The following is a 23870-nucleotide window of genomic DNA, read 5'->3' as shown; positions in this document are numbered from 1 at the left end:
AGGAATGGCGGGAGGTGGGTGTAGGCCAATGTCTGCAGCAGGAGGACCATTTTTAGACCCCTGAACTCATGGGCGTTCAAGAGGGGCAGGGGCAAGAGGGGCAGTTGCTGCCCTGCATTGAGTCACTTCCCAGTGAATTCAATGGGGCATACTCCCAGGGAGAGGGGTATTGAATTTCTGGCTTCCCTCCACCCTTGGAAAAAGTCCTGTGGACCCTCATGCCTAAATGCAGCAGAATCTCCACTGACTGATGCTCCAACCAAGCCCTATTCCACCCCCTCACTGGGCTTACACATGAGGGAAAACGGGAGCACACCACATGCCACAACCCCACACAGGCTTGCTGGCTACACATCTGGGCCTCAGTATCTTCAGCACTCACTTACAGGAGGCTACTGCTGACTCTTTAACTCATAAGCAGAGGCATAACTATAGGAGGCAGGGGGGGCACGTGCCCCGGGCGCCATCTTTTTTGGTCACGGGGGGGCGCCGCCATGACAAAAATATATATTTTTTTAATTTTTTGTTAATACAAATGTTTCCTGCTCAGTGCAGCAGCACTGCAGCAGTCAAGGGAGTGCATCGGCACCCCCTCCCCCACGAGCGGTCCCTTGCGTGCCACCCGCGCCCCCCCCATTGCTTTGCTGGCGCCTGGCGGCCAGTCAGTGGCCTGGCTTGGCGGCGGCGGCAGGCGCTTGTGAGGAAAAACGTAAGTATAATGTAGTATGTTGGGGGCGCGGGGGGGGCGCCATTTCAATGTTTGCCCCGGGCGCCGTTTTCCCTAGTTACGCCTCTGCTCGTAAGCCACCCTGAGAGACTTTGGAGAAGGGCAGAGCGGTACTACTACTACTACTATTACTACAAATATTTATATACCGTTCTTCAACTGAAGTTCTCAAAGCAGTTTATATGGAAAAATAAATAATACACAAGTAAGATGCTTCCCTGTCCCCAAAGGGCACACAATCCAAAAAGAAACATAAGGCAGACACCAGCAGCAACTAGGATTAACTAGGTTACCACGGGAGGTGGTAACTGCTCAAAGACATTGTTGTCTTTGTCTCAGGAGTAGAAGACTTTTTTAAAATCGATGCATAAACAAGAAAACATGGGGAGGGGGCACATGCAATGCAATGTGGGAACAGGGCCACATGTGGCATAAAGGTACCGCCTCACATTCAGACTGCCTGACCCATGGAAGCCAGGGGGCATTTCTAGCAAGTGTGATGGCAGGTGGAGGGAAACAGCTAGGCGCATGCATGTCCTCTGCACATTTGAAGCATGGGTGTGGGGGGGTGCCTGGGGGGGGGAAAGAAATTAATGCCTAGTTTGGAGAAAACTCCCGAAGCGGAAGAGAGGAACTGGAGGTGAAATGAAAGTTGCACAAGCAACAGCCTCTGCTCTCCTTCTGCGTGTGTCACTCTGGTCAGGAGGACGGAGTCTCTAGAAAGAAAAAGATCAGTGAGTGGGCAGAAGTAGGTTGACTGGGCAATGCCACACAGCCCAATCTTCCCCATCATGCCCAACAGGGAAAGGAAGCCAGTTGCCTCTCCCAGCTCAGTGGTAGAGCATCTGTCTTCCATGCAGAAGATCCCAGGTTCGATCCTTTGCAGCATCTCCCAGAAGTTTTTCACACCTGGCTTTTAGTTCACATCTCCTCCAGACTTTGGAATGCTCTCCCAGTGGTCATTTGCTCCTCAGACTCCATCACAGTTTTTAGAAAGCTTGTTAAATCTTGGCTTTTTATCCAGGTCTTTATATGATTGTTTTATTGCGGCTTCTGTTTGTTTTCATATTTTAGCTTAATACTTAACTGTCATTTTCATTATATGTTGGTTTTTTTAAAAAAAAAACTTTTGTAAACTGCCTTGGGATTGTTTTTAATGAAAGGCGGTATATAAATTTAACAATAAAAATAAAGAGAGAGAGAGAGAGATGTGCATTCATATATTGGCCAAATTTACCCCGAAGTCCCTGAGAGCTATCGGGGAGTTTGTTTTTTTCATTGCGTGTTAAGAGTGTAACCTGATTTATATCCGGGTTTGCAATAATTGCGGTGGGCGGGGGGGGGCAACTTCAAACTCAGCAGTAAAGCCTTGCAGAAACCCCTAAGTAAAGCCTTCTGTCTGGGAAAGCTCCAGGTAGGGCTGGCTGCTGGGGCCTCCTGCCTAAAACCTTGGAGAGCTGCTACCAGTCAATGTAGGTAGGGGTGTGCACGGAACCGCAGAGCTGCGGTCCGGCACTGGGGTGGGGGGTTCCATCAAGGGCGGGGGGGGCTTTACTTACCCCTCCTGCGCTTTCCACACACTGCAGCTGTAATTATTCTAATAATCGCTCCTCCGTTGGCGGCTCCTCCGATGGCTCCTCCAGTTAAAAAAATGGCCGCCCCCTTGTAGTCCCGGCCCCCTGCTGCTGCCGCCCCCTTGAAACCCCCTCCCGCCCCCTTGAAGCCCCCTCCCTCCCCCTTAAATCTCGCCCCGGGCCCCGATCGATAACTTCAGAGGCGAGCGGCGGGGAGATATCCTCCCGCCCCCTTCCCTGCCGGGCTCAGGCTGCAAATGACTTTAGGAAGGCTTCTGCGCACGCAGAAGCCTTCCTAAAGTCATTTGCAGCCTGAGCCCGGCAGGGAAGGGAGCGGGAGGATATCTCCCCGCCGCCCGTTTCCCTGCCGGTCTGCAAAGGTAAAAGTACTTTTGCAAAAGTACTTTTACTTTTGCAAAAGTACTTTTACCTTTGCAGACCGGCAGGGAAACGGGCGGCGGGGAGATATCCTCCCGCTCCCTTCCCTGCCGGGCTCAGGCTGCAAATGAGCAGTCATTTGCAGCCTGAGTCATTTGCAGCCTGAGCCCGGCAGGGAAGGGAGCGGGAGGATATCTCCCCGCCGCCCGTTTCCCTGCCGGTCTGCAAAGGTAAAAGTACTTTTGCAAAAGTACTTTTACTTTTGCAAAAGTACTTTTACCTTTGCAGACCGGCAGGGAAACGGGCGGCGGGGAGATATCCTCCCGCTCCCTTCCCTGCCGGGCTCAGGCTGCAAATGAGCAGTCATTTGCAGCCTGAGTCATTTGCAGCCTGAGCCCGGCAGGGAAGGGAGCGGGAGGATATCTCCCCGCCGCCCGTTTCCCTGCCGGTCTGCAAAGGTAAAAGTACTTTTGCAAAAGTACTTTTACTTTTGCAAAAGTACTTTTACCTTTGCAGACCGGCAGGGAAACGGGCGGCGGGGAGATATCCTCCCGCTCCCTTCCCTGCCGGGCTCAGGCTGCAAATGACTTTAGGAAGGCTTCTGCGTGCGCAGAAGCCTTCCTAAAGTCATTTGCAGCCTGAGCCCGGCAGGGAAGGGGGCGGGAGGATATCTCCCCGCCGCTCGCCTCTGAAGTTATCGATCGGGGCCCGGGGCGAGATTTAAGGGGGAGGGAGGGGGCTTCAAGGGGGCGGGAGGGGGTTTCAAGGGGGCGGCAGCAGCAGGGGGCCGGGACTACAAGGGGGCGGCCATTTTTTTAACTGGAGGAGCCATCGGAGGAGCCGCCAACGGACGAGCGATTATTAGAATAATTACAGCTGCAGTGTGTGGAAAGCGCGGGAGGGGTAAGTAAAGCCCCCCCCCGCCCTTGATGGAACCCCCCAAACTCCCCACCCGAACCAAAACCACCCCGTGACCGGACCGGTCTGGAGGCCTTTAGAATGGCCTCCGAACCGATCCGTGCACATTCCTAAATGTAGGCAATACTGAGCTAGATGGATGGACCGGTGGTCAGGCTTGGTATACAACAGCTTCCTCTGCTCCTATATGCTCTTGGCAGTGGAGCAGGAAGAACGGGGTGACTACTAGGGGGCAAAGAGGAGGAGGAGTGGCTGGCTGGCTGGTCCCCAAGTTCCACAAGCTTTTGCCAAAAAATAAAAAATAAAATCTGACTTCAGTCTCCAAATAGAACTGGTTTCACGCCTCCCCGCCCCTCTATTCTTCTTGCTTTCTATTCAATTGCAAAAGCTGCAGCCTGATTTGCTCGCCTGCCTGCTCACGTGACTAGGAGAGACGCCGCCCGATTGAAGTGAGGTCCCCCCAGAAGTTGAGAGCTGGAGATGCGGGTAGAGTCAGCGCGCGTGGGCTGAGGAGGAGGAAGAGGGAAGGGGACCGAGCGCTCTTGCAATAAGCGTGGTTCTTCCGTCTTGGAGGAAAGAGCCTGCCAGGGACAGGCTGCAACTCCTGTAACAGCCCAGATGTCCCAGGAGCGGCAGGTAGGACGACAGGTAAGGAAGGAGGGCGCGGTTTGTTCTTTGCGCCTTGATTCGAATCTGTACGTCAAATATTGGGTCTCTTTTTTCCAGCAGAGCTGATGCTTTGGGAAAATAGAGGGATTATTGGCGTCTTTGTTCTTCAAGCGTTGTCTTTCAAACCTGGAACGTTCCTCACAGTCTCTAGCATAAATAATGCTTTGTTAAAAGTATATTTAAAGCAACTTTGCGACTTGCTTTTGTGATTCGTCCTGTAATCCCATTCAGTGGATCGGTGCTGATTTACATGGCGCGCTTCAGGAAAGAGATGCTCAGGCTGCAATTCTGTGCATACTTGCTTGGGAGTGAATCGCACTGAACTCGGTGGGAGCTACTGCTGAGTAGTACACCTGTAATGGATTGTCCTGAAAACTGTTTCACAGTTGTGTGAACCTCTGGTCCTCTGCTCACAGACTCTAAGATCGTTGATTGATTTTTAAGTAGTTCATCGTTTCTGTCCAACTTTGCCCCTTGCTTTGTTTTACTGTTGATATATGATTAAAGGATATGTTGATTAAAGATATTTACTGAACAGTATTGATGTTGCATTGAGGTACTGGACAGATGAAAACAAAAAAACCCAAAAGAGAATAGGATTCACTCTAAAACAAGACTAATTAAAATAAATAAGCCCAGTTTTAAAGATGTCATTAATGTAGATGGATATTCTTGTTGATTGTCAGAGGTGTAACAATTAAATGCTGAATTATGTTGAAAAGGAAGCTGCCCGCTCACTAAATAGGCTCCTGGGACTAGGAGGAACATTAACAAGCTCACAGCTAGACTGATAGCTAATGCCATTGTCCTAATTATGCAGAAGTAGAACCAGTAATTCTGAGCTATTGTCTTATTACATGGAATTGTTAAGCAACATAAGGGACCAGGACTTAATAGCTTAGCTTTGGTGGATGGTTATTCCTAAATGTCACCATTAGTAAACTTCTTCCAGTAGTTGTGCTTTGAGTGAAGCACATCCACAGTAATTACATCAGGTGTTATATTAATCGGAAAGAACAGAATGAAAATTGTTCTTAGTTAGCAGCCACCAAGCAATTCCCTCAGTTTTTAACTTGGGCATCATGATACTGAGCATTATCAGAACCACTGTGGTGCAGTGGATAAGTGGCGTCTGGTAAGGAAGAGCCTGGTTCAAATCCATGAATATCCATTCTCAGCCTGATCTTCCCTGGGCTAACTCTAGGCATATAATCTTGGGGTCCCTTAATAGAAAGGCAGGAAATGGGGGCAGAGGTAGAGAGCTTAAAGCCAGAAAAGACTGAAGCAAGCATCTGAGAAAGAAGGAAATCTTTCTGAAGCCATAGACTCAATAATGTCACTTAAAATGACCAGTAAGAGCTCCTCAATAGCAATCAACATAGCTGCAGTGTTATCAGACTTCTTGTTAAAATGGTTTGTGGGGGAAAACAGATTGTTGTTTTTCATGTTGTAAATTCAATCGTAAGAAAATGACTTCCTATCTGGTACGGTAGAGTTCTGTGCCAAATGGAAAAAAATTCAGATTGTGTGCTAAGAAAACATGGATTCTATATCATGATGATAATGATGATGATGATGAAGATTTCAATGTATATGGTGCTTTATACCAGATGGGTCACTGCCCTGATGTGTTGACAAGCTATAAATAGACTCAAGGAACTCAACAGAGGAGGAGGAGGAGGAGGGAAGTAGGAACAGATAGGGGAAGAATATGCAATTATTTCATGTCCATGTGCTTAGGCTTCATTGCAGTCGGGTATGATAACTAAGGGTTGTGCCAAAGTCTTCAAGGAAAGGTGGGTTTTGAAAAGGGATTTTAAGCTATTTCTATCCCACTTTTCTGCTCAATAAGTCTTCAAAGCTTTCAGTTTGTGGCTAGCTGCTTTTGCTAGCCACGGAGGATGAACAAAGCTATACAGACCATTCAGGCGCCACAGACTGGGTACTGCACATCCTATTTCTGCATCTCCTCTAAGACCTATTTCAATATCTTAGGGGTTAGCATTTCATTGGAAAGCTGCAGCTCTCGTGATCCTGAAATCTGTGCCACTCTCTCCTTCCTGTGCTTGTACAGTGAAATGATGAATGGGTGCATCTCTAGGCTGTTGTCTGAAGAATATTTGAGGCCATTCAAATGCTTTCTTCTTTCCTGTAAGGATGCTCGGAATCAGAGGGACTGGTCGAGCCTCTTGCATGATGAACGGGCTCTCCAATCTTCCTGTGTCCTTTTCTGTAGGAGAAAGAAGGCTACTTTGGGCAGCTGAAGAATGAAGTCTCCCCCTTGCTGCATGTCCCTTTCCTCTGGGGTGTCTGGAGAGGAGCTGGGAGAGAGCACATCCTTGGGTTCTCTGGCGTCTAGTGTCTTCTGTAGCGAGGAGGAGCCGCAAGTGTTGCTGCAGAAGGTGGCTCCATCCTTGGACCGTATCACCATCAATGTGGGAGGTGCCCGCTTTGTGCTGTCCCAGCAGAAGCTGTGCTGCTACCCAGACACTCGCCTTGGCAAACTGGCGGTGGTGGTCTCAGCTGCCCGGGATGTCACTTCCAGTCTCCTGGATCTCTGCGATGATGCCAACTTGGTGGAGAATGAGTATTTCTTTGATCGGAGTTCTCAGGCATTTCACTACATCCACAATTATTACCAGACCGGCCGGCTGCATGTCATGGATCAACTGTGTGCACTTTCCTTTCTTCAGGAGATCCAGTACTGGGGGCTGGATGAGCTGAGCATTGACTCCTGCTGCAGAGACAGGTGGGCAATCATTTGTCTGTGAGCAGAAATCACATAGGGTGGCTTGGAGATGTTCAGGTGGCTATAGAGGGGTGGGCATAGATAATAGGGATAGACACGGGTGGTCGTGGTTGTGTGGCATTGACTTGAACTCCTACTGCATGGACAAGGCAACATCAGGAGTAAGAACCATAGCAGTAGTTGAGGAACAGGGCCATCGCTCAGTGTCAGAGCATCTGTTTTGCAGGCAGAAGTCCCGGGTTCAATCTCTGGCATCTCCAGGTAGGGCTGGGAGAGACTCCTGCTTATCACGCACAGGGCAAGACATGTGCATGCTGTGAGAACTTTATAGCAAGAACTAGCCTGAGTGCAAATGTGGGAACAGTTCAAATGGGGACCACAATCTTCTTATGCAAAATATGCAACATTTATTGAATAGCAATTGGAATACACAACCACATTGGGGGAATCAGTCGCATAGATATCAAATTGTAATACAGATAAATCAAATCATTAACATGGGAAATCCGAGACTAGCCTTGCTTGCATGAATATGAACACAGAAAAGCAACGCATTCAGTACTAACCATTGAAATGAAAGGTGTAACCGTAGAGTTTTGGGAGGTGCAACTCCTAGCGAGTCTTCATGACATTAAGCTAGTTGCAAGTGTGGCAACACTACATGGGGAGGGTCCCTGAGACAGGCAGGGAGTTAAGTGAAATGAGGAACCACAAATCAGAGGAATAGGTTAGTTAGAAAAGGAGAGGATAGGCAAAAACACGTTAGTGTAATGCAGCTGCTTTGGAGGTTGACCAGGTGGCTTAAATCGGTAGTGGCTGCACGTTGTTTGAAAGGCAAGTGGGGAGGGCAGCTTTTGAGAGGAGACAAATCTGAAAGGGCAATTCTCCCAAGTTGGTCACTATAATTTAGGTTGTTAGTTAGTTAGTTAGTTTATTCGATTTATATACCGCCCTTCCAAAATGGCTCAGGGTGGTTTACAACAGGATAAAAACAACTAAAACCAGTTAACAATTAAAATCAAAACTATAAAAACAGAATAAACCAATTAAACGTTTAAACAGCTAAAAACCCTGGAAAACCAGGCAACCATTTAAAACAATTTAAAACAGTTAACAGTAGTTTAAAAACCCTGGAAGGCCAGGCCAAACAGGTAGGTTTTAAGGGCTCTCCTGAAAGACAGTAATGAACTCAAATTGCGGATTTCTGCCAGGAGTGCATTCCATAGCCCAGGAGCAGCTACAGAGAAGGTCCACCTCTGAGTCGCCACCAGATGAACCGGTGGTAACTGGAGACAGACCTCCTCAGATGACCTTAACATGCAGTGGGGATCATGCAGAAGAAGGCGCTCTCTAAGATAACTCAGACCTAAGCTGTTCAGGGCCTTAAAGGTAATAACCAGCATTTTGTATTTTGCCTGGAAACATTGCCAGCCAGTGTAACTGTTTCAAGACAGGCATAATATGGTCTCTCCGGGTTGCCCCAGAGATCAATCTGGCTGCCGCATTTTGAACTAACTGAAGTTTCCAAACTGGGTACAAAGGCAGCCCCACATATAGCGCATTGCAATAGTTATTAGTGGAAAAGGTCAGGGTGAGGTTTTTTTAGATAACTTAGGCAAACTTTGGGTGTCGTTGGAGAAATCTGTTCCCGAATACGGACCTCCACTGTGCTTCCTAGCTGGGCTAGATTCTTGATGATAGAAGCACTTCAGCTCTGCATAGCATTTAACAACTTCTGTATGAATAGGATTATTCCTAAGCCATGATATTTAAAGACTGTTGCTATACACTTTAAATACACTGCCTTACACACTCCACAGTGTGCCACCCCTGGAAGAGTGGAGCACATACACACTGGCTCCATGAGTTTGGAAAGCCCATTGACTCTGCTAGTGCAAAGCCTCCATGGCTCCTAAGGATTGCATCCTGCTATAGCGATGCTGCTCCCATTCCTCCCAATGAGAACAGCATTGCTACAGCGGTGATTCCATCCTAAGGAATCACAGAGGCTCTGTACATTTGCTAGCCGTGTTTACGGGCTTTCCACACTCATGGAGTCAGTGCATATGCCCTGCATTTCCATATGTAAGGCTGTCTTAAGGCAGCATATTTAAAGCATATAGCAATCAGGAGAGGAAGAGCTGGTCTTGTGGTAGCAAGCATGACTTGTCCCCATAGCTAAGCAGGGTCTGCCCTGGTTGCATGTGAATGGGAGACTACAAGTGTGAGCACTGTAAGATATTCCCTTCAGGGGATGGAACCGCTCTGGGAAGAGTAGAAGGTTCCAAGTGTCGTCCCTGGCATCTCCAAGATAGGGCTGAGAGAGATTCCTGCCTGCAACCTTGGAGAAGCTGCTGCCAGTCTGTGAAGACAATACTGAGCTAGATAGACCAATGGTCTGACTCAGTATATGGCAGCTTCCTACGTTCCTATATATTTAGTTCTCTAAGGCATACCCGTGGCTAATTCCATGCATGGCAGCTCTCGCGAGGGTTCAGAGAGCTGTTGGATAGCCATGGGACAGGTGGAAGAAAATTGTGGTGGTGGCTGCTGGCCACAGAAAATGGTGGCGGGTAGGAGGCCTTGACCAGCAGACAGGCAGGTGGCTGTGACCGGCTGAGCAGCTGCGACCAGGTGGCAGGTGAGTGGGCAAAGCTGGCTGGCAGGCAGCCAGAAAACGGTGTCAGCAGCAGGCGCAAAAGAAGAAGATGGGGGTGGGGAGTGGGGAAGAAGAAGAAGGCTGCGGTGGGAAGGTGGGGGTAGAAGAAGGCAGCAGGCAGGCAAAAAAAGTGGGGGGGGGAGAAAGCAGCGGCAGCGAACTAGGGGCACAGATGCTCTGCACCGGATCAGCTAGCAGTCTTTAAATGTCTTGACTTAGGAGTAATCCTATTCATACTGAAGCTGGCCAGACTTCTGCCCTTTGACTGTACAACCCTATTGTTGCACATGTTGACTACAATAATAATGTCATAATTTGTGGCTGGTTATCCTGCACAGGTACTTCAGACGTAAGGAACTGAGTGAGACCTTGGATATTAAAAAAGATGCTGAAGAACTGGATGCCCAAGTGGAGGAAGAGGACTTCTCTGGGAGCCTGTGCCCTGGCATCAGGCAGAAGCTCTGGGAAGTGCTGGATAAACCTGGGTCTTCCATTGCTGCCAGGACTTTTGGCACCATCTCCATGGCCTTTGTCGTCATCTCTATTGCCAACATGGCCCTGATCTCAGTGGAACTGAGCTGGCTGCCTTCGCACCTACTAGACATCCTGGAGTATGTGTGCATTGCCTGGTTTACAGGAGAGTTTGCCCTGCGCTTCCTGTGTGCACTGAATCGGTGCCGCTTCATGAGGAATGTAGCGAACATCATAGACCTGCTGGCCATTTTGCCCTTCTACATCACCCTGCTGGTGGAGAGCTTGCGTGGCAGAGAGAGCTCTCAGGAGCTGGAAAACATGGGTCGTATCGTTCAGGTGTTGAGGCTGCTGAGGGCCCTGCGCATGTTAAAGCTGGGCAGGCATTCAACAGGTAAATCCATATAGTGTTGGAGCTGATCCACTTTCGCCGTTCTACTCAGGGAAGCAGGATTTAGCAAACTTAAATCAAAATCAATGCAAGTGGGGAAGCGTCCTCAAAATTTGTTGGACTTTAAGCCAGTCTAAATGTGTGGTTGCCTAACTCTCTATGGAGCTTGCCACTCCCTCGACATCCTCTCCAAAACAAGTAGGCACAACTCAGCCAGAGGGGTGGGGGGAATTTCCCCAGGGGAAAGCAGGCTGCTGATGAGAATGGAGTTCCCCCATTCATGGTGGCTCAGGCAGGCACTCCTCATAAGTAAGCAGATGGCACAGAACTGAATCCAGTGCTGCCAGAAGGAGCCAAGATAAGCCATGGCATGGCAGCAAGCAGGAGGGCCGGCACCTAGTTACTGATACAATGAAATGTTCTCCAGCATGGCTGTCAGCTATTAGGGAATGGGACCTGGTTAGCCTAGTTGCCTAGGTGATTGGGATGTGCATCTATGTTCCCTGGGTGTTGCTGGGATTTGAGTGGTAGGATGGAGAGCACACAGATGGCCTTGGGGGTTGAGCATGGGATAAGCCCTGTCCAGAGACATCTTGTGTCTGTACCTTTTTCTTGGGGATGGCCCCATAGCTCAGTGATAGAACACATGCTCTGGCTGCAGAAGGTCCCACATTCAATCCCTGGCAGATGCCAGGTAGGGTTGACAAAGATTCCTGTCTGAAACACTAGAGAGCTGCTGCCAGTACAGACCAGATGGACTAAAGGTCCGACTTGGTATGAGGCAGCTTTATACGTTCATGCTGGAGCAGATGAAGAATGGCATGATCCTACAGCAACCTGTGGTCAAAGTAGTCCCTCCTGTGCCCTTAAGCACCTGCTAGATTAAGATAGGGTCTTCTTTGGCAAGCCAGTTTGCAGTCAATTTTGCAAATGGGGGTCTGCTTCCAACTGCATGTATATATCGCCTCTTGGGTGCAAATGTCTTGGTAAGGAGATTAAAAAGAACCATTACCAAAAAATCTCCAAATCCAGAATTAAGATCAGACAGAAGGCATGGTGTCCCATAAAACCAAGTGAAATAAATGCTCTGTCAAATAAAGACCAGGTTAAATGAACATGTTTTTAAAGCCCACCTAAAAGCCAGCAGATTACCGACTTGTCATGCCAGCTTGAAGAGGGAATGCCACAGATGCAGCAGCAGCAGCAGCACTGAAAAAGCCCTGGTATCCATTAACCACATCTGAGTAGGTAGCAGCTAGACAACAGGGCCTGAGATGAAGATCTTAATGCTCAGTTAGACTCATGTGGGCACAGGCAGTCCTTAAGGTATCTGGTCCCACACTTATAGGTAATCATAGTCAGTACTTTCAGTGGATCCCAGAAACATAACCATTAGTTGGGACTGTACAATCTATGGGTCATACATGCAAATTGCCTGGCTCCAACCAGCCTTCTGGTGGCTCCATTAACCCTTAGCATTTATATAGCACTTTGCATATATTCTTATGTTGCAGTCCTTACAACAGCCCTATAAGGCAAGTATTATTATGCCCATATTGCAGCTATATGTTGCCTCATGCCACCTAGTACACAGCAGAGCTGAGATTCAAACTACAGACTGCTCATTTCATAGGTCAGTGTATAGTGCCCTGGCTCTCAGTAAAGGCTGAGTTCAAATGAAATAGGATGCTGCACGTCCCTTTCCCTCCAGTTTCCGAAGCGGCATGTCCAAACTCTGCAAACCATTGGACCCACGGTTCTGTGCTACATCTAAACCCGAACATAGTCTCTGCCAGTTGAAGTTTCCTAGCCATCTTTAAAGGCATCCTTTTCATTATTATTCCTAGCTAGCTAGTCAGGGTGATTCTAAAAGTGTAGGGATAACAATGAATTAGGGATGTGCGAAACGTTTCGGATACAAAACGTTTTTTACCCAAAACAGCCTGTTTCAGGTGTTTTGTAGACAAAACAAAACACCCATTTTCCAGATCCAAAAGTTTTGTATAAAAAACAAAACGTCCCTGTTTCGGCTACAAAACGTTTTGTTGTTTCGGACCTCCATTTTGTGGTGATCTCTGAGTCAGTCTCCATTTTCTGTTTGACATCTTTGAATTTCCCACCCTTCCAGCCTTCTGATCAGTGACCTAAATCATGGACTGACCTGCTGACAATTCCCTCCTTGTTCCCCATTGGCTCTTTTGCTTCTTGCCACTCTTTACTGACCCCACATTGGCCAGGGGAAGGGTTGCTAAGCCATGGGGTGCTGGGTTCTGCTGTTTCTGTGGTGTTCTGAGTGTAGATTCTCTGGTAGCATATGAGAGTGGATTCTTGTTTTTCACTGAAAATCTCATATGCTACCAGAGAATCTACAATGAACACCTCAGAAACAACAAAACCCAGTACCCCACAGGCTTGTGGGTGTGGGGGTGGTTGGCACCCTATGTGCACTACACAACCCCTCGCTCTGGGCAACCCCAGTGCCCCCCAAGTGGAATTATGGGGCTGCTGAAACCTCCATTATTCCCCATGGGAGAAATCTTAAAGACACGTAAACTTCAACAAATCACAAAAGAGCAGCCCTTTGCCCAATTCCTTTGAAATAATTCTGGAAGTTTCCTTGCCCCCATTGGGCACTACCACCCACCACACTCTGCTCTGGGTCATCCCTTTCCCCTTGATTTGAAGTGATACATTTGCTGGAATCCCCATTATTCCCTATGGGAAAATTCTTAAAGATGTGTAAAGTTAAAAAAATTCACCAAAAAAATCAGCCCTTTGCCTAATTCCTTTGAAATTTGGGTGGTAGCTTCCACCCATTGGACACTACCACCACCACCCACTCTTTTTGCCCTGGGACCCTTTTTAAAAATCCAAATCGATTCAGATTCGGAAAATTTGGCTACAAAACAAAACAGGGCTGATTTTGATTCAGAAAATTTGGGTACAAAACAAAACAGGGATGTTTTGATTCGGATACAAATCAAAACAAGAAAATTCCAAAATGCACACCCCTACAATGAATGAAAAGACCCATTGTGCACCAAACAGGACCCGCCTTCCTATCATCCTACCCCAAACAAAACTCTTGTCTGAAGAGTGCAGTTGCATGATGGCTTGAGTCTACATACTTGCTGTAGCTGCATACCAGCAAGTCAGCCAGGTGTTACAACGGTAGCTCTGTTGATTCATGTTGCTTTGGGGGCTTTTAAATGTAGAATTCTGCACAGGCCTCAGTCTTGATAGAGCATCTCGGACACATTCAAAAAAATTTCCTGCTGCCTTCTTCAGTCAGTGAGGCTAATGGCAGCGTTCACCCTCTAGTCAGTTCTGGCCACATACGGTTCTGTAGTCGCTGCGACTGGGAATGGGAAAACTGAAGGCCTCTTCAGATTACTGTTGTTGGCATTACTGTTGTTTTAATACCGCTTTTCAACAAAAGCTTTCAATGTGGTGTATGTAGAATAAAAAGATAGTTCCATGTTCCCAAAGGCTCACGGTCTAAAAAGAAACACCAGCAACAGCCATTGGAGGGATCTGTACTGGGGTTGGATAGGGCCACTTGCTCCCCGCTGGTGCCCCCAGTAATCTGCTGCCTGAGGCAACGGCCTCACCTTGTGTCCTGAAATGGCCGCTCTTGCAGAAACATCAGCCAGTGCAGAATGCTGCAGCCAAAGTGTTGACGGGGCGCTTACAAGCAGTGATCTAATTCCCGTGGTAGAGAGTAGGTGTGTCCTATTCCCTCCAACCTGAACGTCTTCTAATGTGTGAAATGGGCACTCCATGTGGAGGCCAGGTCTGTATTTGTTGATATCTAATTAGTGTCATTCCCTGCAAAAGAAAATTATGTCAGCTAGACTTGCACATGTGGGGGCTTGTGTGTGGAGCTCCTGGATAATGTTGCATTAGATGAGTGGCGGAAGGAGTTCCCACTTCTTCACCATGGAAACTGGAGATGGCCCAATAAAGAGTCTGGCTTGAGCTCCAGTAACCAGTTTGTACAAGAAAATGCCACTGCAGAGGGAAACATCTTTTATAATATTTCTGTGACTGTTTGTTCCTATAAATGTCACCTCATGTGTTGAAACAGACGTACAAGCACATGCGCTTCTTGTATGTGTGAATGATTGTATTACCACTAGTGATTGGCCAGTCCTTCCCCCACATTACTCTTGTTGGGTTAGCTCAGAAATAAGCCATACCATCTCCCAACAAGAAGTTCTGGTGAGAACTAATAAGCTTAATTGCTCACTTGCACTTGGACCCGGGTCTCTCCCTGGTGCCTCAGGTTAAGGCTGTGGCCAGGAGTGCATTTTACCAGCTGGATTCAACAACAACACTCATTCCTTGAGGAGAATGTCTTGACCACGGTGGTAACCTCCAGGTTGGACTACTGCAGTGTGCTCTATGTAGGGCTGCCTTTGTACGTAGTTCGAAAACTTCAGTTCGTCCAAATTCGGCAGCCAGCTTGGGTCTCTGGGATATCCTGGAGAGATCACATGATCATGTACATCTTTGTGATATTCTAACTAGAGTTGGGTAGGCAACATGTGGCCCTCCAGATGTTGAACTACAACTCCCATCACCCCAAGATTTGGAGAGCTATTATAAGCCTGGTCTAAGGCTTAGTTATCACAAACAAGAGATAAGGTAGTAAACCGCTGCAGCTCCATTGTATCCCTGCAGATCAGGGCTCACTGTTCCTTCATTCCACAAAAAAGGCTCCTGCACTTGGAAAACCAGCATGTCTAGAACCCACCTAGCTGCCATGTGCAGGGATTTCCATTTCATCTACATATGTATATCTATCTCTTAGGCATACCCGTCGCTAATCCCATGTGTGGTAGCTCTCGCGAGAGTTCGCAAGCAGTTGCTGGATAGTGGTGCGGGCAGGCAGTGACCAGGACGGCTGGAAGGCGGGGAGGGAAAGAGGCGGCCAGGCCAGCTGGCTGGCAAGTGGGTGGGGAGGGAAAGTGGCAGCCCGGCAGGCAGGGAGGGAAAACACCAGAAGGTGGGCAGTGAGGGAAAGCACAAAGCGCTGCCAGAGGGCGGTGAGAGAAAGCGGATTGGGAGGGGGAGAATGGACTGGGGCTGAAGGGAGTGGGGGAAACAGACTGGGGCTGAAGTGTGGGGGAGAATGGACTGGGGCTGAAGATGAAATGAAGGTGAGGGGGAGAGACAGGATGAACTAGGGTGCAGATGCTCTGTGCTGGATCAGCTAGCTTTTATTATTTAGGCATGGAGGTACACTGTCATATGAGCAGTCTGAAGTGGTATAGGCCAGGAACAGGCTCAGCAGTGCATCTGCATTTTGGGTGATACCGAGCTCTAAGTGATTAATTAAGCTTTCATGGTATTGACGCCTTCTGCACACTCCCACTCACCTTTCATCGCTCTTGGGCTGCTTAATTAGCAGTTTGGTTGTCTGACAGTTTGCTTGTCAGTCTCAAGGCTCAGGTGCTCCCAGATAGCCTCTTTTTATTACTAGTCGTATAAAATGCTTCTTGCATTTGCCTGCTGGGTAAGAAGATGCTGCATGAACCACCGCTATTTTGCACAGTGGGAAAATTAATAATGCCACGTTCAATACATGCATGAAACGATCAAACCAGAAAGGCATAGCATAGTTTTCAATTGGTGGAAATGAAGTCATGGATTCTTATCCCCTTTGCACTTTCCTGAGTAGTGAAAACTTCCAGGGGCAGCCCTTCCAAGTTTAGTTTGTTTTGGTTGAGGAAGAACTGGGGAAGGTGGCCCTTGTTTTTCTCAGGGGTTCCGTATTCTCCTTTAGGCACGAATACGGAAACCACGAATAACTAAACCTTACCCCATGGGAATACAGGGGCTAGGTTCCTACACTAAGAAGGGCTTAAAAAGCAGTGAGGAGGCAGAAATAAAGTAATGTACCTTGCTCTCCAGGTCTCCAGCAATGCCCCCCTGCAACCTCAAATCCTCCGATTTTCCACAAAATGGCTCTGCATTGTAAAATGGCAGCCAGAAATGACATTGGAAGTCTTTTCCGGGTCATTTCCAGCCACTCAAATCCATGAATAGGTGAATTTTAGCCTATTTCTATACCATGGATAAAGAAACCAGGTCTCTAAGACCCTTCTGTAGATTCCCGAAACCATGGTTGTTGAAACCATGGGTAATGAGGGCCGCCTGTACTTAGAATTACAAACAGACCAGAGGCACTCCTATAATTTTAATGTTTTTAATGTGTTTTTAATCTATAATGTTTATCTTTTTATGAATTTTAAATGTGGGGTGAGTTAGATCTTCCTGTGCTGATTGGGTTACACTCCCCCAGAAGGAACAGTTACGCAGCTTGAGAGTGCTCTTGGATCCAGGCCTCACCTTACTATCTCAAGTGGAGGCTATGGCCAGGAGCACTTTCTATCAACTTCGACTGATTTGACAGCTGAGTCCATTCTTTGAAGAGAACGATCTCAAAACAGTGGTGCATCCAAGTTGGGATTCTACTTGGATCCCACCAGCCTACAGATTCACACATACCCAAACTGTGGCTGCTGCCCCCACCCCTCTTCCCTGCTGCACCCCACTCTCTACTCATGAGGAGGCACCTGACCTGACCTTCATGCACTGAACGCACCCAGGAAGGATAGGTAATAACTAACATACGTTTTAATTCTGTACACAGCCTAGAGACTTTTATACTAGGCAGTATATAAATTCAATCAATAAATAATAATAATAAATAAATAAATAAATAAGCCAGAGAGCAATATAGGCAGCTCCCAAGACTATATCTCATAACAGCATTTCTTAACCTTGGGCCCCCAGATGGTTTTGGACTACAACTCCTATCATCCTCAGCCACAAAGGCCATATCTGGGGATCATGGGAGTTGTAGTCCAACAACATCTGGGGGCCCAAGGTTAAGAAACCCCGTCTCATAACATTCTCCTAAGTTCCCCCTAACATTCTCTCCTTAAGCCCATTCCAATTATAAACTGCCTTTTTTCTTGTGTGCCTATATACCCCCACCCTGTAGTGGCTGGTGGAGGTGCTACTGATGGAGGTGGGTGGCAGGAGGCCCCTTTAAGTGCAAATTAGAAGGTGCTGATGCCCCCACCCACCACACCTGAAAGCTCTCTCCAGCAACAGCGTGCCATCCAGTACCCACGGCGGCAGAAGACCAGCTCCGCCACACAGCTGGTGGAGGCTATTTCTGTGGTTAGCAAATGGCCTCCACGCATTAGAGGCCAGCTGAGTGGTGGAGCTGATCCTCCGCTGCAGCAGATGCTGGGCAATGTGCTGCTGCTGAGGAGAGCTTAACAGGTGTGGTGGTTCAGGAGGTAAGCACCTACTAATTTTCACTTAAAGGGGCCACCCACCTGGCGGCACCCACACCAGCCACCACTTGCCCATCTTCTCAGCTGGAGGGGTGTTCTTCAAACCCTGGTGGGTATTTCATTCAAAAACACAGAGAGATTCCCACTAGCAAGAGACTAATAATTGGCTTTCATTAATGAAACATCAACTAATCACCCTGGGCTGTTGGCCAGCAATCCACCAGACAGAAAAATCCAGCAGCAATAGCACCCTGTATTTCTAGAATTCTTGTACTTAATAACATTTTGTGTTTGTTTAATCAATCAATCAATCAATCAATATTATAGCTCTAACCAAAATGTTATTTAGTACAAGAATTTAGAAAGACATGCTGGTTATAACTGCAGGATTTTTCTGTTAGGTGGATTGGAGACATGAGACATTGAACCCTATATCAGTTTAGAATACCATTGCCTAAATAAGTCTACAGCCCAGCAAACGAAGCTGTTTTTACTAGCCCATCTGTCTGGACATACCTGCATTTGGTCATTTGAAACATGAAAGACAAAATTAGGTTGTTTTAAATTCTGTTGACCCTCCAAGAATGAAAGAAGCCCATGACGTCCACCACAGTGAAGGCAGGTGGTGGTGATGTGGGGGGTTGGGGGGGGCTCCTAAATAGGAAGGAGCTCGTCACCTTGCTGAGAGTCCCTTCAACCCTGTGGCAAGCCTGGACAAAAGAACCAACAGTTGCCCAGCTTCTGCTTTCAATTGCTTGGAGACCGTTTTTTTACTCACCTTGGATAACAAATGGCTATTTGCAAGCCCACAGTAGACCTAGGATGGTTGTTCTGAAAAGCACTATAATTAGCATACAAAAAATGTGACTGCCCATGCCGCCAGTTATAGGTGCTTCTCCATGAGACCATCACCACATATAGGGAGTGCCACTCCGCCCGCCTTTACCTTTATTGCAGTAAGGTTGCAATATATAGACATATCGACAGGAAATGCCACTTTGATGCATTTCGCTGTGTTCTGCCACACTGTTAATAGCATACCCCCCTAAGGTAGACCAGGGCTGCACAACTTTGGCCCTCCAGCTGTTTTTGGACCACAACTCCCATCCTTCCCAGCCACAGTGGCCAATAGTCAGGGATTATGGGAACTGTAGGCCAATGTCTGCAGGAGGGCCAAAGTTGTACAGCCATGAGGTAGACTATATCTTTAGCTCTTTTTGAAACTAGAGCTGGTGGTTTTTGTAGAACAACTACAAGGCAGGAGAGAACGATACATTAAAAATAAGGAATTTCCCATTAAATTAGTGACGCAACTGTCACTAATTTAATTTAAGCCTCAAAGCCTTGCTACACTTCTGAAAAATTCTTGGGCTTTGGCAGGTCTCTAGTGAGAATAGTGTGGTAGCCACCAAGGAAATCTTCCCTGCATATCCATGCTGTTCTTGAATAGGGCAGTGGAAATAATAAGAATTTACTCCTCTTTTGATTGATTGATTGATTGATTGATTGATTGATTGATTGATTGAATTTTTATACCACCCCTCCCAATTTGGCCCAGGGCAGTATTTTCCTGTGTATTTGGAGAAAAAATGTTGAGGAATGTTTATTAGTTGCCTAAAAGTATTAAAATCAGGGCGAATTGTACACATGGAGGTTTCTCTCTCAGTGAATGTGTGACTTTACTCCATTGAAAAGTGTTCTCTTTAAGGTACCAGCTTATGAAATTCTGTCTGTGGTTTTGGATCTGTGATGGCAAATTCACCCATGCTCATAACTGCTTGATAGTGACTGTCGCTGGGACAGTGTGGATGATACTTTGTTCACCTGTCCAACCACAGGCAATAAGAATGCATGTGCGCATGTCCTTTCCCCCTCCCAGCATTGTCCCCTGGTCTCAGGGGGGAAACAGTTCATCTGGACCACTCCTCAATGTATGCTGCAAATAGTGAGTATAGAGGAGTGGTTCAGATACCGTTTCCCCACCTTGCCACATGACTAGGAAAAAGCATGCTGGGAGGGAGGAATGGATATGTGCAGGGGCGGATTAATCTTTTTGCTGCCCTAGGGACAAGAGTAAGGAGGCTGGGCGGGGAGGGAAACTTAATTCTGTTTTTTACCATTAGAAATGCCAATGTGTAGTGGTGGCGGCTCCACCTGCCTCCTAAACCATCACAAGAGGTGAGGTCAGGCACTGGAGGATGGCAGCGAAACAGCTCCACACTCAAGCCCGGCTTGCTCACAAATAAATTTTGGGCCTCTGCACATGCACATGCAGAAAAAAGAATTAGGTTTCCCTCCAAGATGCCGCCCACCAAGATTTGCCGCCGTAGGCTGCTGTCTATACTGCCTATGCGGTAATGCGCCATTAGATATGTGCACTCATGGCATGCACTCACCCTCATTGTGTGTGGTTTGGCTGGCAGACAAAGTTTCATCTGGATCAGCCCACTCAGTGATAAATATGCATCAAGAATGCTTGGGCTCCACAAGGCCATAGCTGTCTGGAGAGAAGGTTTGGTACTGGAATCCATAGAATATAATTCCCGCACTGCCCCTTCTCACAACTCACTGGATCATTACCAGAGATGGGGGCATGCCTCTCATAATCTTCATCTAGCCCTATCTTTCACTGTGATGTTGCATCATTGCATCTCTGCTAACAATTACAAAAAGCCAAATAACCTTCCTATTCCTGGGTCATTCTGGGTTAGAATGTTGTTGCTGTCCACTGCTAAGGCTACAATCCTGCACACTTCCAGCATCCACCACTAACATTCGTTATTTCAAATGTGTTTGGGACTGAGATCTAGGAGACAAATGTCATGTATTACACACAGGAAAGAGTCATCACATGCAAAATGGGGAAATTTACTGGGTAAGCGACAGCACTAAGGACTTTAATAGAACACAGACTGCTCAAGAGCCAACAAACTAAGTAGGAGCCAATCGCGTGAGGCTGCTTTAAAAGGGCAAATGCTAATATGGGTTATACAGAAGTACTGCTTTCAAGACATGGGAAGAAACTGTTCTACTTTACTGAACTCTGGTTAACTCCCAATTGCCAAGGATATCGCATCTGTTTTTTTAGGTTCAGCCATTCATATGGCAGGAATGGCTTTTAGGAATGTTGAAAATTTGTGTTCTGCATTTCTCCAAGCCTTTTTCATTAAGTGAGATCCCATATTCTAGGTCTCAGTACTTCTTTGCTTCTTTTTTGCTAAATGTGCCCTCTTTTCTTGTGAAGTATTGCATGAGATAAATCAGGAGAATGTTAAGACTGGGAATTGTTTTATAATTTTGAGAAAGACTGAAGAAATATAACATGTGCTTCATACATACATATACATATACATATACATACATAGGGATATCTATAGGGATGGCCAGGTAGGCCCTTCAAATCAAACAAGACTGATTTCTTCTTTTAAAGAAAATATAACATCTGTGCATATATTAAGTGCTAGCATTTCCACTAAGAATCTTTTTGAAATGCTATCAGGTGCAGGTCAGTTGAAAACCAAGAAGTTATATGTACAGCCTTTGAAACTGGTACTCCAGACCTAAAATTATCATATTCTATCAAGGTTGAGATCTCTACAAATCTGGGAATATAATTTAGGAGTTGAGTTGACAAGATCTGTTACATTTCCAAGGTAGTTTTAGAGTTATAACTTTTGGTCCTTAACTCTAGTCAACAGTCCTAGAAGCAGTACACTGAGATGCTTACAGTTGCCTGAGGATGGAGTTGTAGCTCATTAAAAGTGTGCATACTTAGTATGCATAAGGTCCCAAGTTCCAGGTAGGACATTTCCAGGTAGGGCTGGGAAAGACCCCTGTCTGAACACCTGAAATGCTGCTGCTAATCAGTGTGGACAAAGCTCACCTAGAAGGACCAATTGTCTGACTCAGTACAAGGCAACGCCATATGTTCCTGATTTATCTCCCATTTTATTATGTATGAAAGAGGTCTTCTTAAGCAGAGGCATGAACTCTTCTCTGAATCCTTTCAACTCATGCCTCCTTGCTTTGTGTTCTCATGCTAAGTCACGACAACATTTTAAGGCCAACCGAGAAAGCTTTCTACTGTTCATTACAATGAAATCCTTAATGGTAAAAGTAGTAAAGCACAGGAATAAGCTGCCTAAGAAAGTTGTGAACCTTCCAAGGAGACCTTCAGCAGGGAGGAGGGAAATGGATAATTCTCCTTAGAAATGCTCCACAACAGAGTGTTTGAATTGGTTGATTGGAATACTCAGGTGCACCCTCCAAGGCCACAGTCAAATAGGGTTGATATCTTGTTTAATAGGCAGGTGTCAGTCTGAATGAATATCCCCTCCTTTTACATAGGAACATAGAGGAAGCTGCCTTATACCGAGTCAGACCAATTCGTCCATCTAATTCAGAATTGTCTAGACTGAATGGCAGTGGCTTCTCCAAGGTTTCATGCAAGAGTCTCTTCCAGCTCTGTCTGGAGATGCCAGCAAGTGAACCTGTGACTTTAGCTTCCACTGAGCTACGGCCCCATCTCCTAGGGGAATATCTTATAGCACTTGCATGTAGTCAACCAACAAAATGCAGACCAAGGCAGACCCTGCTTAGCAAAGGGGAGCATTCATGCTCACTGCCAGAAGACCAGCTCCCCCTTCCTTTATGCAAGAAGTAAACAAATAATAGGGAATTGAGCAACTGACAACTTCTTCTGTGTTCCAGGTTTGAGGTCCCTTGGGATGACCATTGCGCAATGCTATGAAGAGGTTGGCATGCTACTGCTTTTTCTCTCTGTGGGCATCTCCATCTTTTCCACCATGGAGTATTTTGTCGAGCAAAGTGTGTCTGGCACAACGTTCACAAGTGTGCCCTCCGCTTGGTGGTGGGCTACCACTTCCATGACAACAGTTGGCTATGGAGACATTAGACCAGAGACAACCATTGGCAAGATTGTGGCATTTATGTGTATACTATCAGGAATCCTGGTCTTGGCTTTGCCGATAGCCATCATCAATGACCGCTTCTCTGCCTGCTACTTTACACTGAAGATCAAAGAAGCTGCTCTCCACCAACGCGAAGCTTTAAGGAAGCTCACAAAGAACATGTGCAGTGACTCCAACAGCAACATTAACTTAAGAGACATTTATGCTCGAAGTGTCATGGATGTGTTGAGGCTAAAAGGCCGAGATAGAACAAGTACAAGGAGCAGTGGTGGGGATGAGTTTTGGTTTTGATATTTTTCTTTTTAAAGGGAGGCCTAAGAACTGACAGCTTTGACAATAGGTGTTGAACTCAAGGGTGACAATCCTTCAATATTCTCTCCTAATACATTTGCTTCAAAGTTGCTGAACATATGACAGCTAGCATAGTCCAAAGGCATCTTCAAAGAAAACTCTCAGGGTACACTGATGTGAACTCTTACAAAACTAGACATTTCCTTGGAACAAAACGGTGGGTCTCTCTGAGTAGGACAATAGTTCAGATATTTGGCTATCACTCTTTTAAGCTCATTCAAATATGCAAAAATAAAATGTTAGCTAAACAAAAATGTTACGATGTGGTGTTTTGAGTTTTAAAGAGTTTCGGTAATTTATTTTTCAGTAGAATGAGGAAAGCTTGTGAATAGCTTCGAAAGCATGAAAATAATGTATCTCAATAGATACATTATGAGGTTACTATTGACTGTTGGCTTCTGTACTACATTTTTGTAGCAAAAGAAAGAGAAAAGCCTTTCTGCCATACAAAGAGTTTCTGCAGTATGTCTGCACCAGCCCACTTTTCCAAGACCAGCCCATGGGAGGCAAGCTGGTCTTGTGGTAGCAAGCATGAATTGTCCCCTTTGCTTAGTAGCAGGGGCGTAACTACCATTAGGCAAGGGGAGGCGGCTGCCTGGGGGGCCCCCACGCCTCAAGAGCCCCCCCAGAGGCAAGTCACATGACTCCCCAACACCCACAGAGCTTCGGTGCCGTGGAAAAGACAACCCCAAGTTCGGAGCAAAGGCGGCATGCATGCAGCGAAGTCCTTGTCTGCAGA

At 46.8% G+C, this 23870-nt stretch overlaps 1 protein-coding gene across 3 annotated transcripts; it reads left to right on the top strand.

The window, feature by feature from the left end:
* The first annotated feature begins 3445 nt into the window (after nucleotides 1-3445).
* KCNV1 (potassium voltage-gated channel modifier subfamily V member 1) lies at nucleotides 3446-23385 on the top strand. Of its 3 annotated transcripts, none has more exons than XM_053250995.1 (5): nucleotides 3446-3582; nucleotides 4026-4245; nucleotides 6503-7015; nucleotides 10013-10539; nucleotides 22560-23385. In XM_053250995.1, the coding sequence occupies exons 3-5, from the start codon at nucleotides 6534-6536 to the stop codon at nucleotides 23069-23071; spliced, it is 1521 nt and encodes a 506-aa protein (XP_053106970.1). In that variant the 5' UTR covers nucleotides 3446-3582; nucleotides 4026-4245; nucleotides 6503-6533; the 3' UTR covers nucleotides 23072-23385. The 3 variants fall into 3 exon arrangements, with proteins under 3 accessions (XP_053106970.1, XP_053106969.1, XP_053106971.1); XM_053250994.1 differs by having other exon boundaries at nucleotides 3986-4245; XM_053250996.1 differs by having other exon boundaries at nucleotides 3986-4245; nucleotides 6423-7015.
* The last annotated feature ends 485 nt before the right edge of the window (nucleotides 23386-23870 follow it).

The sequence above is a fragment of the Hemicordylus capensis genome, chromosome 4 (assembly GCF_027244095.1).
Source record: "Hemicordylus capensis ecotype Gifberg chromosome 4, rHemCap1.1.pri, whole genome shotgun sequence".
Taxonomy (NCBI): domain Eukaryota; kingdom Metazoa; phylum Chordata; class Lepidosauria; order Squamata; family Cordylidae; genus Hemicordylus; species Hemicordylus capensis.
This window is presented reverse-complemented; position numbering and strand designations above follow the sequence as displayed.